The sequence below is a fragment of the Rhinatrema bivittatum genome, chromosome 4 (assembly GCF_901001135.1).
Source record: "Rhinatrema bivittatum chromosome 4, aRhiBiv1.1, whole genome shotgun sequence".
NCBI lineage: Eukaryota > Metazoa > Chordata > Amphibia > Gymnophiona > Rhinatrematidae > Rhinatrema > Rhinatrema bivittatum.
The window spans coordinates 173,706,203-173,718,490 of record NC_042618.1 but is presented as its reverse complement, the minus strand read 5'-3'; the positions used below and the strand labels follow the sequence as shown (position 1 = coordinate 173,718,490).

General features: G+C 49.7%; 1 protein-coding gene across 4 annotated transcripts in view; it reads right to left on the bottom strand.

Moving 5' to 3' along the window:
• Positions 1–12,067, bottom strand: part of SDK2 (sidekick cell adhesion molecule 2) — a 577,803-nt gene extending 565,736 nt beyond the window's left edge. For all 4 annotated transcript variants that reach the window (XM_029599248.1, XM_029599249.1, XM_029599250.1 and 1 more), the window contains exon 1: positions 11,352–12,067. In XM_029599248.1, the coding sequence (XP_029455108.1) occupies positions 11,352–11,427 (76 nt within the window). In that variant the 5' untranslated portion in view covers positions 11,428–12,067. The remainder of the gene's footprint in view (positions 1–11,351) is intronic.
• Between the last annotated feature and the right edge of the window lie 221 nt (positions 12,068–12,288).

Here is a 12,288-nt window from a genome sequence, read left to right as displayed (position 1 = left end):
AATGTACATCTATCTCATGCACATTCGTTGAGGATATCCTGAAAACCAAACCTGCCTGCAGCTCTTGAAGACTGACCAAAAACAGAATGTGCGCATCCATTCCATTCCCTAATCCCCCATGCTTATCATCGGGGGTCTCAAACTCTGCTCCTCGAGGACCGCAAACTGGTTGGGTTTTCAGGATATCCCTAATGAATATGCATGAAACATATTTGCACGCATACAAACGGGCTCAGTCGTATGCAGATCGATCCCATGCATATTCATTGGTGCTACCCTGAAATCCTGGCCGCTCTGCAGCCCTCGAGGACCGGAGTTTGAGAGCCCCCTCCTGTACACCACTAACATGATAAGCTGAAAGGCGGAAAAGCCAGGGCTGGATCATAATCTCATGGACAGAGAGAGAGCCAGACTGGCAGCACTGCCTCTGCAGCATTTCAGCTATGAGATTCTAACTCCATTAGACCTGTGACTGACTGTGTAATGTCAGCGCTGATCGTTGCTTTTGGTAATTAGCAAGAGGCCCTGATCAATTAGTTATTTTTCTGCTGTGAATAATCAATAAATACATGCTACTGGTAAGGCTCTCAGTTGTAATTAAACTTTCATTTCTTCATAAATGTCAGCTGTTCTCTGATTTTTATGACCCTTCCTCAGCAGCTTTCTCCCTCCTTTTTACGAGTTGAAGTGGGGTCAGAGGAGATTGTTAAGGCCTGGCCTCAGTCTTTTCCTCCCTTTGCAGTTTTTAAGGCGTTCTCAGGGTTGCCTTTTCTTTGCTCTCTCCCTCCCACTTTCTATCGATCCTCCCTGGCTGACGGAATCCTTGCGTGGCTGGAATAGCTCCGATGGTAAATTGTGCATGTGTGGAAAAAAAAAAAACCAAATTCACTAAGGCCAGAATTCTGGTTTTGGACTCTGAAATTAGAGGGGTAAGAAATAATTTGCTGCCATCCCCCCAATTTAGAAGCAGCTGTGTGAAGTTTGAGGATTGTTTGCCATGACTGGGGTCAAGTGAGGAGTGCTTTATCCTTTGGAGAGAAAAACTACCCCCATCAATACATGGCTTATTTGACAGCACTAAGGGTAGGGTTGCCACCAAGCTCCATGTCATAAGGGACAAGCAGGCTGAGCCACACTCGCTATTACCCCAGTGCATCTGGGGACTTCTGGTTGCAATTTATCTTATAAAAAAAAGAAAAGAAAGGGCAGAAGACTACAAGTCCCTAGATGCATTGGGGTATAATCAGGATTGACTCAGGCTGTCCCTCATGACATGGAGCCTCCTGTTCAATCCCGGGGGGTGAGGTGACCTGACAAATTCCAGATGCATTTTGTTTTAAACATTCCCCGATTCACTGAAATAAGACTCCATACTCTAATTTGCATAACCATAGAATCTGGGAAGCTGGGGGGTTGGGAGAGGAAGGAGCTTCATCCCTTTATTCTACTGCTGAGGCTGCATTTAAAATATGCCCTTTGTACCAGTTCTGGGGTTGTAAATAAAAGGGAGGGCAAAAGGGTATTGTGAGGCCAAGCAAGATGCTGGCAGGAGGGCTCAAGCAAAGCATTCTGGGATTTCTAGGAAGCCAGGGCTGGTGCAAGAGTATTTGGTGCCCTAGGCGAACTTTTCGTCATGCACCTCCCTCCCTCAACCTGCCTGCTGGTGGTAACTCCAGCACAGCACATCCTCCCTCCCAAGAGCAGCAATGGTTTCAGCACAGTGCCCCCCCCCTTGTTTGGCTGTATTGGCTCTGGCACAGCACCACTCTGAACCTGTGCTGGTGGGATTTTGCCACCCTCAAATGTTTGATACTCTAGGCACCTGCCTAGTTTGTCTAATTGAATCCCCAGCCCTGTAGGAAGCACCCTGAGGAGACGGCTCACAATCAGACCGATGCAATACCATGCGCTGCGGCCAGCGCACGGCTCAAAACGCGACTGGATGCGCGTCCATAACCCCAATGCAAAACGGGGATTAGCGTCTCCAATAGAGCGCGTCGCTAATAGCGTTCATCGCATGTAAAGTGCATGTAGATGAGTGCTATTAGCTAATCCCCGTGATGCAAAAAAATGTCCTGCGCAGCCAATACGCCTTTGTGATGTGGCAAATTGTACACCAGCCCAGGGTTGGCGTAAAGATCTGCCGCGATCAAGCGCTCATTGTAAAAAAAACAAAACTCCTGCTTTCTACTAGTATCATCATGACACTAAGTAGGAAGGACCCCAGAAAGTGGAATCGTGTAAAAAAAAAAAAAAAATTGCTAAAAAAAAAAAAATAAATAAAAAATGCCTGGGTGCCCAGTATACATCCACAATATACACGGTCCAAGCCATGTATATTGTGGTTGTATATTGTGCTGCTAGCAGGAGAAAACGGACGCTTGCATTGAGTGTCCATTTCCTAACCTGCCCTGACGGCCACATTTCCTGGGCGGCCCATGCCAAGGAAGCGCTAGGGGCGCACAGTTTCCCCCTAGCGTCTCCTTTTACCACTGCAGCTAATTTTAATATTAGATCGGACTCCCGGGACAGGTGGATCGACGCACGTTAGGAGAGCCCCCGATTTATGCACGCGGGTACTGCGTCGGCCTAAACGCTTGTACAACTCTATCTCAGGGCCGTGCACTAGAAACAGGCAATTCAACCATGTCAGGCAGATATGCTCATTGAGGCCTGCACCATGTATGTGATGGGTGTATATTGGGTGCCCAGAAATAATTTTTTTTTTACATGATTCCACTTTCTGAGATCCCTCCTACTTAGTATCTTGATGATACTAGGAGAAGGGATCACAGAAAGCAGGAAGTTTGTTTTTTTTTCACAATGAGCCCTTAGGCTCGGAAGACCTTTACATTAGCCCAGACTGACGTAAAATTTGCCACGTTGCAAGGATGCATTGGCCAAGTGGGAAATTTTTGGCATCACGGGGATTAGCTAATAGCCTCATCTGCATGCACTTTACATGTGATGAGCGCCATTAGCTATGCGCCCAATTGGACGTGCATTTTGGATGCGCTAATCCCCATTTTGCATCAGGGGTTATGGACGCGAATCCAAAACGCGCGTCCACTGGCCGCAGCGCACGGTATTGCATTTGGCCTGTTAGTGTACAGTGTACAGTGAAAAGCCGAAACCGTGCGAACTGTGCCCCTGGTCAGTGTTCACTCATCCTGCAAAGAGAGGACCGGCCCGGATCCCCCTGGGAACAAAGTGGAAAGTCTCTATGAGGGCAGAAAGGTAAAGATGAACGTTGCTTCTGGTTTGATAAGCGAAGCTCTTTATTCCCAGTTCTCCTTTCCGCAAAACCCTAAAATAGTTTCCAAAAAAAAATATACTGCAGGCCACTCAGCTCCGGGTCAATGTCCATAAGAGCGCTTCCGACCAGCCCAGGTTTAACTGCCACTTCCACTGTGTCCTGCCCCTTCTTCTGGTAAAAATGAGCCCAGAGAGCCAAGAATGCTCTCAAAGAGAGTTTAACCACCACCCACCCTGCAACCATCTCCTAGTCACATGAAGACACCCACAACCCAAGGCATTACTAGCAGGGAGGCGGCCTTCCGTTAATCTTTATCTTCAGCAAGTAGGAAGAATTCCCCGCATTCAGCATGGACCATATTCTCATTTTATCTCCGAGGGCTGCAAACCGATTTGGTTTTCAGGACAGCCTACTGAATACGCAAGTGGGTTCCATTTGAGGCAAGACGTGTGCATTTCTCTCGTGCATATTCATTAGGGATAGCAGGGGAAAAAAAAAAAAACAGGTCAGCTCGCGATGCCTCTTACGGTGAAAAACAATCATCACGAAAATATAATTCCGCTCCTCTTAAAAAGTAAACTTCCGTGCAAAAAAAAAAAAAGGTTGTTTGTTAGGAGTCTGGAGTGGAGCCAGTAAGGCACCTCCGCTCCGCTTCCACGTGCAGGAAACCGTGGCCGGGGCAGGTGGAAGTGGTCCGTGGCGCTCTCCCGTGGCCGCTTTATCCTCATTACCGGCTGCCTGCTGCTGTTCTGCTCGGCGCTCGCCGCTCATTAGGAAATTTCTGCGCGAGGGGAAAAGCTTATTTTAAGCTCAATATACTTTGCTCACTTGGGAGCCACTTTCTAAGGCTTTTTAAGCGCCGACACGCTGGAAGATCTTTAATGGCAGGGAAAGAGGCCAAAGGAGTTCAAGCATTTTTTTATTTTTTTTTACAGACCAATTAGGGCCAACCCCCAATTAATCAAGGCGTCTCGGCGGCGTTAGGATAACGCTCATTTCTGAAGACAAATGGACACGGGAGGGACTTCACCTCTTCTCCACACTCATATCCTCCTCCTCTCCCTGTCATTTCCCTGCACAGCGCCAGGGCTGGCCTGTCTGCATGGGGACCTCGTGTTTATAAAAATCCGGCTCCTGCCAACTGCAAACCCTGGAAATTGCTCGCCTGTCAAAAAAAAAAAGGCAGCTGAAACCCAGCCGGGTAAACTGGGATGCGAAGGGCGCTCTCCCCAGAGTCAGAGTAAAAAAAAACCATACAATATTTTGCATTCTGACAGCTGGTGCTTCCCCGGCAGGGCCATGTGGGGCCATTCTCCCAGCAAAAGGAAAAAGTGAAGGGCAAATGGAGCAGCTTGATGGATCTTAGCATGCGGATTCATTTGGGAAGCATGGTGTGGGGAGGTCAAGACAGCTCATGGAAACAAACAAGAAATAATATATAATTTACAGTTTTAATTTAACAGAGGTGAACACTGGTCATTATATATATAAAAAAAAAAAAAAAAAGCCAGGTCTCATTTTCCGACTTATTCCATGTTAAACTTGGCTGCAGTGGGTGCATGCATAGTGCTATATACTCCGAGAAGGTGGCTAGTGCTACAAGAAGGGGGGGATGCGGCACTAGCCACCTTCTGGGAGAAAGAAACCCGGCTTTCTTCTTGTGAACAAAAACAATTTGGAATAATGTTGGAGGTTCTTGTGCTTAACCCACTCCTGAATTCTCTCTGATCTCCCAACAGGAACAGCTGGAAAAGGGCATGCGGAGGAAAGGAGACTAGAAAAGGAAGCACACAGGATAGGAAAGGAATTTTGTTTCAGCCATAGAGCATACGGCACTTGGCTTTGCTTCCCCAGGGGATCTGCCTCCCTCAGTGTCGCTGACTAAAAATGACCCCCATGAGATTAAAAGATGTGGGGAGGGGATAATTATGCTCACATGAAAAGCTGGATATAAGATGCAGAAAGAAACTGCGAGGTCCGAGGCTGCTGCAAGGTATTTCAAAACTAAGAACACATTTTGGTTTGGGATTCTAAATTCACTATCTGTGAAAAGGAAAAACACGAAATATGAGCCCAGAAATGCTTTCACCGAGGCTTTTCTCTACAAAACCCATAAAAACAGAAAATCTATTTCAATAAAGGAAATTTCATATCTGCCCGTGCTGGCAGGAGACCGCTCACAGCCCTGAAAACTGCTTCATAACTCAGGGGAGAAGAGCGAGCAGCAGCCTTCCCAAAGGGGAGGGAGAAAAGAAGCGAGAATGGGGAGGGAGGGAACCAGAAACCATGAGTAGGAGAGACCACCAGGAAACAAGTCAGTGGGGGAGAGAGAGAGAAGGAGAGGAGGGAGATGCGATGTGGCTTGCTAGACTCAAAGAGTGAGAGGGATTTCTGAGTACAAGAAGTGTTCCACATATATATCTGGGCATCAGGGTTCCTGGCTACCAAACCTGTTTTGTTTTTTGGTTTTTTTTGCCACTGACTTGCTGTGCCATCCAGCTCAAGTCACTTGTCCTCTGTTCCAGCGTTTGCCAACCAGTGCACCTTCAGACTTGAATCAGAGGTGCCACGGAAAAGCCACCACTGCCTGAGGCTCAGATCCTGGCCAGCACCCGGGCTCTGCTTTCAGTGGCTCACAGCAACAAGAATCACCAGTGGTGGCTTTTTAACACGTAGGAGCTCCTTTCTGAGAACATCTGTAATCATGCACGCCTCCCTCTTCCCAGCTAAAGCATGAGCCCCGGAGTGTGGCATGAACAGCTGGTGCCCATTTTGAGCAACATACACCACGCACTCAGCATCTCCTCATCTTCCCCGTCTGAGTCCTTCAAGCCTCTGTCCTATCCCCAGGCTGAGTGAGAGGGGGAGAGCGTGCGCTGAGCCCTGGATGTGAGTCACATGCAGGCCGATGCAATACAGTGCGCTCAGCCAGGCGCATGGCTTTACACGCGCGTCCAAAACCCCTTATGCCAGGTTCTTGTGGCCTGGTTTTGGCTTCTGTTGGAAACAGGATGCTGGGCTTGATGGACCCTTGGTCTGACCCAGCATGGCAATTTCTTATGTTCTTAAGGGGATCAGCACGTTCAAAACAAGCATCCAAACCCAAGGCACACTTTTTTACTCTCAAAAATTAACACCTGCCCCGGAGCGGGCGTTAATTCTTGAGGAGCCCCTTGTGGTCCCTCTGATGTAATATCGTGGCCATATTAAGCTGGAAGAATGAAAAAAGGAGCAAGGGAACAAAATAAATAATAATTTTTAAAAAATGTGCCGGCGGTCGGGTTAGGAAAAAGGGACGCTCCTAAAATCGAGCGTCCGTTTTCCTAACCCACTCTGACAGCCACCTCTCCCGGGCGCCCGACGCTGAGGAGGCGCTAGGGACGCACAGTTTCCCCCCTAGCGCCTCCCTTTTTTTTTTTTTTACCGCGGCAGCTCTTTTAAATATTAAATCGGGCGCCCGGGAGAGGTGGATCAGCGCGGGTGAAGAGAGCGGGCGCTCAATCACGAACGCCCGTTTAACGGGGGCGCCGAGGCTGCATCGGGGCCTGTTTGAGGGCTGTCAGCAGCAGCAGTGAAGGAGCTCCGGCGGTAACCAGCGGAGCCGGCTGCCTGCACCACAGCTGCTTCTTCCTTCTCCTGTGGCAGCTGGTGCATTACGACGGGGTCCCGGTGTCTATCCCCCCCCTCTCTGCCTCTGCTTTAGAATTTGGGAGAGGCACTGGTGAGGCTTGCGGGCGCATCCCTGGCCAGTTGGATGTGGTTGGTGCAGTTAGTGTAGCTGTGTTTAAAAAAGGATTGGATAAGTTCTTGGAGGAGAAGTCCATTACCTGCTATTAATTAAGTTGACTTAGAAAATAGCCACTGCCATTAGCAATGGTTACATGGAATAGACTTAGTTTTTGGGTACTTGCCAGGTTCTTGTGGCCTGGATTGGCCACTGTTGGAAACAGGATGCTGGGCTTGATGGACCCTTGGTCTGACCCAGCATGGCATTTTCTTATGTTCTTATGTTCTTAGTTCTTTTGTCCATAGGGGGCCTCCACAGGCCTGCCCTGCCTGCTCCGGGGGAGCTGGTGGGCCTTTGGCTTGAAAAGGTTGGGAAGCAGCAGCTCTGTCCCACCTGTAAGCGAGTCACGACATTACACTTTGTCCTCCCCCCCCCCCCCCCCCACACACACCCGCCTCCTCTTACAGGACGCGGGCCTCTCTCCCCAGAGGTGGCCAGGGGTAGGGCTTCCGTTCTGGAGCTGGCTGGCCCAGCTTCTTTGCTTGAGAGGTGCTAGACAAATAAAATTCTGTTAAGAAGGCGCCGCATCACAGAAACCCAGTCAAAGAGCCCATTTTTTGCTTCTCCTTCTGGTAATGGATGAAGGCAGCCCATGTGATTAGCTGTTCAGAAGGCTCTGCAGGACTCTGGGTGCTGGCTTGCCGGCCTGCTCAGAAGAGAATTTTATTTCAATCCCTTTGACTGCAGCTTGGTAATTTCCTTGCATTACAGAACAACGGGAGTTTTTTTTTTATTATTTTTTTTTATCACATTCAGCTCTCCTACAGCTCAAACTGTTAAACAAAAGAAGCCAGAAGGAAAGGAAATGCAAGGAGGGAGAGACGGGGGGGGAGAGAGAGCATCAGCAGAGGTAAAAAACCGAAGTGTGACACCTTTCCAAAGAGCATCAGAATCATTACAAAAGGTTTTGAAGCTTCCAGGAACTAATGAAAGATTTTTAACAATCCCAGGTCTGAGGGAAAGGATTTCCTTAATGAGGGCAAAATATACTCTTCAGATGCCTCTGCTTCTCTTCTCCCCCTAGTCATTTCTCCAAGCCAGGCCAAGAAATAGAAAAGGCCTTCCTCATCCTGGGTCCAGGGAGTCATTAGACACTTCTGTGCTGCCCCCAAGGTCTCCCAGACCCCCACCTTCTCACCCCCTCCCCCCTTCCCTGAAAGATAAATGTGTCTAATTGTCTTGTGCTTTCTAAAAGCACAGGAGCCTTGGCTCCGGATCGCAGCAGCGAGCACAGCGCTAGGTAATAATAACACGTTTCTGCCCAGACCTGTCAGCTCTCACGGCACCGAGAACTCATTGTGCTCGGGAACAAATCTACTTTTCAATTGTCTCCATGTTTTTTTCCTTTCTCCCCCCCCCCCCTCCCCCCTTATAAGCAAGGGGTGTGCTGCAATAACCTTCTGCAGCTTTGGACAGACGACAACACCGCCGTCTTCTTAATGTAAATCTCAGCCTTCTGCATTGTTGTCTTGACGGGTCTGCGGATAAGAGGGGGTGGGGGCAGGCAGGTGTTGCAGTGTGATACCAGCCTGTAAAAAAAAAAAAAAGGCCGCCACTCACTTTTGAACGCAGCTGTTCATAGAAAGCCAACCAAATATTAGACTTTCAAAGCCCTGGGACTTGAGGTTGGGGGCTTCAGGGAAGATGCCTGTGTGATTGCTAGTTGAGAGCCTGCCTGCTTGCTGTGCCAAGGCAGGCTGGAGGAGCTGCTTTGCAAAGCTTCTTGTTTGCCATTCAAAAAAAAAGAAAGAAAGAAAGAAAAGCCATCATTCAGCGGTACCTAAGAAGTCCTGCTGCACAAGTTGATCAGGAAAAGAAAAAGATGTTTGATAAAGTGAGAGCCCAGCACTTTTTTTTTTTTCCTGCAGGTTTAATGTGCTTCAGCCTCCTGTGGAGGGAGTCATAAAATAATGTAATTGATTGTTTTTCTAACCAAGAAAGCCAGGGGAAGACAAATGCCTGGTTTTCAATTTGGTCCAAGTAAGAGGAACGGAGAGATAAAGCGGCTTCCCCCGGCTCAAAGACAAGTCAGTGGTTAGAGGTGGCATTAAAACTGGGGTGCAGGGAGTCCTAGGGAGTTAATCAAGGTCAAGCAGGGAAGTAGGGCAGAGGGGAGACTGGTCTAGCACCTCTGAATCCCAGCCAAAAGCCCTCCCACCCCCCAATATTCAAATGAATGGGGAAAATGTGGTTTTATGATACTGTGCTCGTAGACCACGACTGGTTTCTTAACTTTTCTAAATCGTTGCAGTGCTCTGCATCTTTTCAAGTGGAGGAGCAAGTCTATGAGGTGACCTGCAGCAAGCAGCTCTGAGAGGAAGCTTCTTATCCAGGCAAATTTCTGATAAAGATTTCTTTTCTGAACAGGAGGAAAACTGCGCCGAATAAAGAAGTGCACAGGTTGAACCCTTGGGCACAAAAAATGGAGAAGGAAAAAAGGGAACCCGGCCAGAAATGTGCTGCTAATCTGAGCTGCTTTCCCTTGTAGTCGCTGCACGTGAGATGCTTAAAAAAAAAAAAACCAAGACAGGCAATATGGACTGGACCCTGGCAGATCTAAATCATGTTCGCTCTGCTTTTCTAAGCAGGCTGGGGACTCACTGGAGCCTGGATCAATACAAACTGTGTACACAGATAGCACCAGATGCAGATGCTACCCAGAGCCCGGAGGAGGATTTGCATGAAGGTATGGGGTCAGCAATTGCTCGGCAGAGCAGAATCAGTCACTGCCACCGGAGCGGGGCTTCTGCTCCTCGGAGAGGGGCTACAAGAAAAGGAGAATCCCCTGAAGGAATGGCACTGGAACAGCAGGGCTGGAAACCAGCTATTCTCCTCACTACAAAAGGACTGAAGAGGAATCCAGTGGTTGTAGTTCATTTTTATCCCACAACTTCCAACATAACGTGTGAAGCGCAGATCATAAACAAACAAACAAAAAAAAAAAGAGATAATACAATAAATACACAACCCGGCCAGCCAAGGGCTCAGACTGCTGCTGTGACTATGACATGATTAGCACTTCTGTTTGCCCACCAGTGGCCAGCTGCCAGTGGCAATGGAAGCAACAGCTGGGTTGCAGTGCCAATGGCTGGGCAGGTCCCCTCTATATGGTTATTTATTTACACTCAAATTTTGGTTCTTGGTTTTTTTTTTATGGAATGAATTATTTTTTCAAGGGCAGTAATGCCGAACCAAGAGATTTCATCAAGCACTGCCTGGCAAAGACGAGTCTCAGCTAGCCACATTCACAAGCCAGCTTGTTCTAACGCCAAGGATCCGTTTTCTGGGGTTCCTGTTTGGGTGGGGGGGGTCTGGTGTAAATCCTTCCAGCCGGCGAGGGCACATGTTGCCTTTCAGCAGTGGGATCCGGGCACAGACGCGTGAAAAGCATTGGTGATGACTCGCTAGGCAGGACGAGTGGGCAAGAGCGCGCGTGAAGCGCATCAGACTGCGCGCTGCATCCAATGCTCCCCCAGCCGTCACCGGCAGCTCCCGGACTAAGCAACCTAATTAGGCAGCAGGCTGACTGGGTCCGGGGACTTTTCCTTCACTTTTACTGGGCTTCTGTACTTTTTTTTTTTTTCTTCCTTTCCTGTCTAATCTTTATTGTTACAATCTCTGGCGTGTAAATTCCTCACTTTCTGCCTTTCCCCTCTTTTATCTTCTCCTGCTTTCTTTTTTTTACTTTGAAGTGCCAAAAAAGCGGACTATAAATCAGAAATATACGCTCCTCGGATCCGATCTGCACAGTCCCAACTTAGCAAACGGAAAGGACTGGTGGCCCAGCGCTTTCCCGCTTGTGATAGAAAGCGATCTCGGTATAAAGCCCAGAACGCAAGGGGAAGAGCCGGGCTAAGAACAATTCACTACCAACATCCCGCAGCCGTCAGCAGGCTCGAACATCAAAACTGCCTGCAGGTGTAAATTATTTGCTAAGAAAAACTGGGGGAAAATGCAAATATGTACATATATCAAATGTCACGTGTCCACTGTATACAAATATACTCATAAAAGGTACTGGGTGCATTGATACACTATAATACATTACTTCCACCCATGCCCAGCAGTAACAATATTAGTTTTTCTAACTACCAACCATACTGCAAATAAAGTGTGTCCCTGGAATATTAAGTATACTGATGGTGACAATGTGGATGAATTACTTTTAGCAATAACAATGCCAAGTCAGAACCCAAATAATTTGGTCTAATGAATCTGAAAAGCACAGAAAGCGGTGAACCCCGCCCCCCCCCCCCTTAAATAATAATAATTAAAAAAAAAAAAAAAAAAAGCACTGAGCACACCGACCTTGAGCCCTGGCCGGAAAGATCATCTGCTGAACCAAGATGCAAACGGCCACTTCCCAGCTGCACATCCCCAGCATGGTCCGACGGCGAAGTTTTATAATCCCTCGTGCGCTGCTGTCCCCGGACGAACTCCGGGACAGTCCCTCCCCGGCAAGTCAGCTCTCCGACGGCGGGGCGAGGGCGATCCGAAGGGTCCCCGGTGCCGGAGGGGGGGGGGGGGGCGGGGACGATGCAATCCAGAGAGCCAGCTGCTCGCCCCGGCCCCCGGGGGGTTCAGGAGGCCGCCCGTGCAATGGACCGCTGGAAGAGGCAAACTTCTTGCAGCCTCCCGAGAGCCCCCCTTCCCCGCCCGCTGCAGGGAGTTGGGGCACTTCAGCGGGAGATCCGGAGGGGGCGCGGGTCCGTCTGCCCCCCGGGCGAGCAAATGGATTTCAGCCTGGTCCAGGGCACGGAAAGTTTCTTGGGGGCCGCGCGGCTGCACACCCCCCTCCCCTACGGCTCGGATCAGGCTCGGATGCTGCACGCCCGGGATCCCTGAGGCGGGAAGTTTTCCGGCGGCGTCCGCGCGGGGGGAGGGGGAGGGGGGGGCTCGGAGGGCTGCTGCTGCCGCCTCCTGGCTTAGCTCCCTTGCTTGGCCGGCTTCTCCGCCCCCCTCCCCTTTGTGTCGGCGGGCTGCAGGGCAGAGTGAGCCGAGCAGCGCTGCGGTCCTTGCTCCAGAGCCGGGCAGAGAGGGGGCGGAGGGAGGCAGAGACCGAGAGAGGCACAGCGCCACCTGGCGGCCGCTGCCGGACATTCCCGCCCGGGCTCCTGAGTGCCAGCTGCAGTGCCAGCCCTCGCTGCACTACGTCCTCTCTCTCTCTCTCTCTCTCTCTAATCGCGTTACCGGGTCTGTACTGCTCGCTGGATGACTCCCTGAATTCTCCCAGCACCGTCTTTAC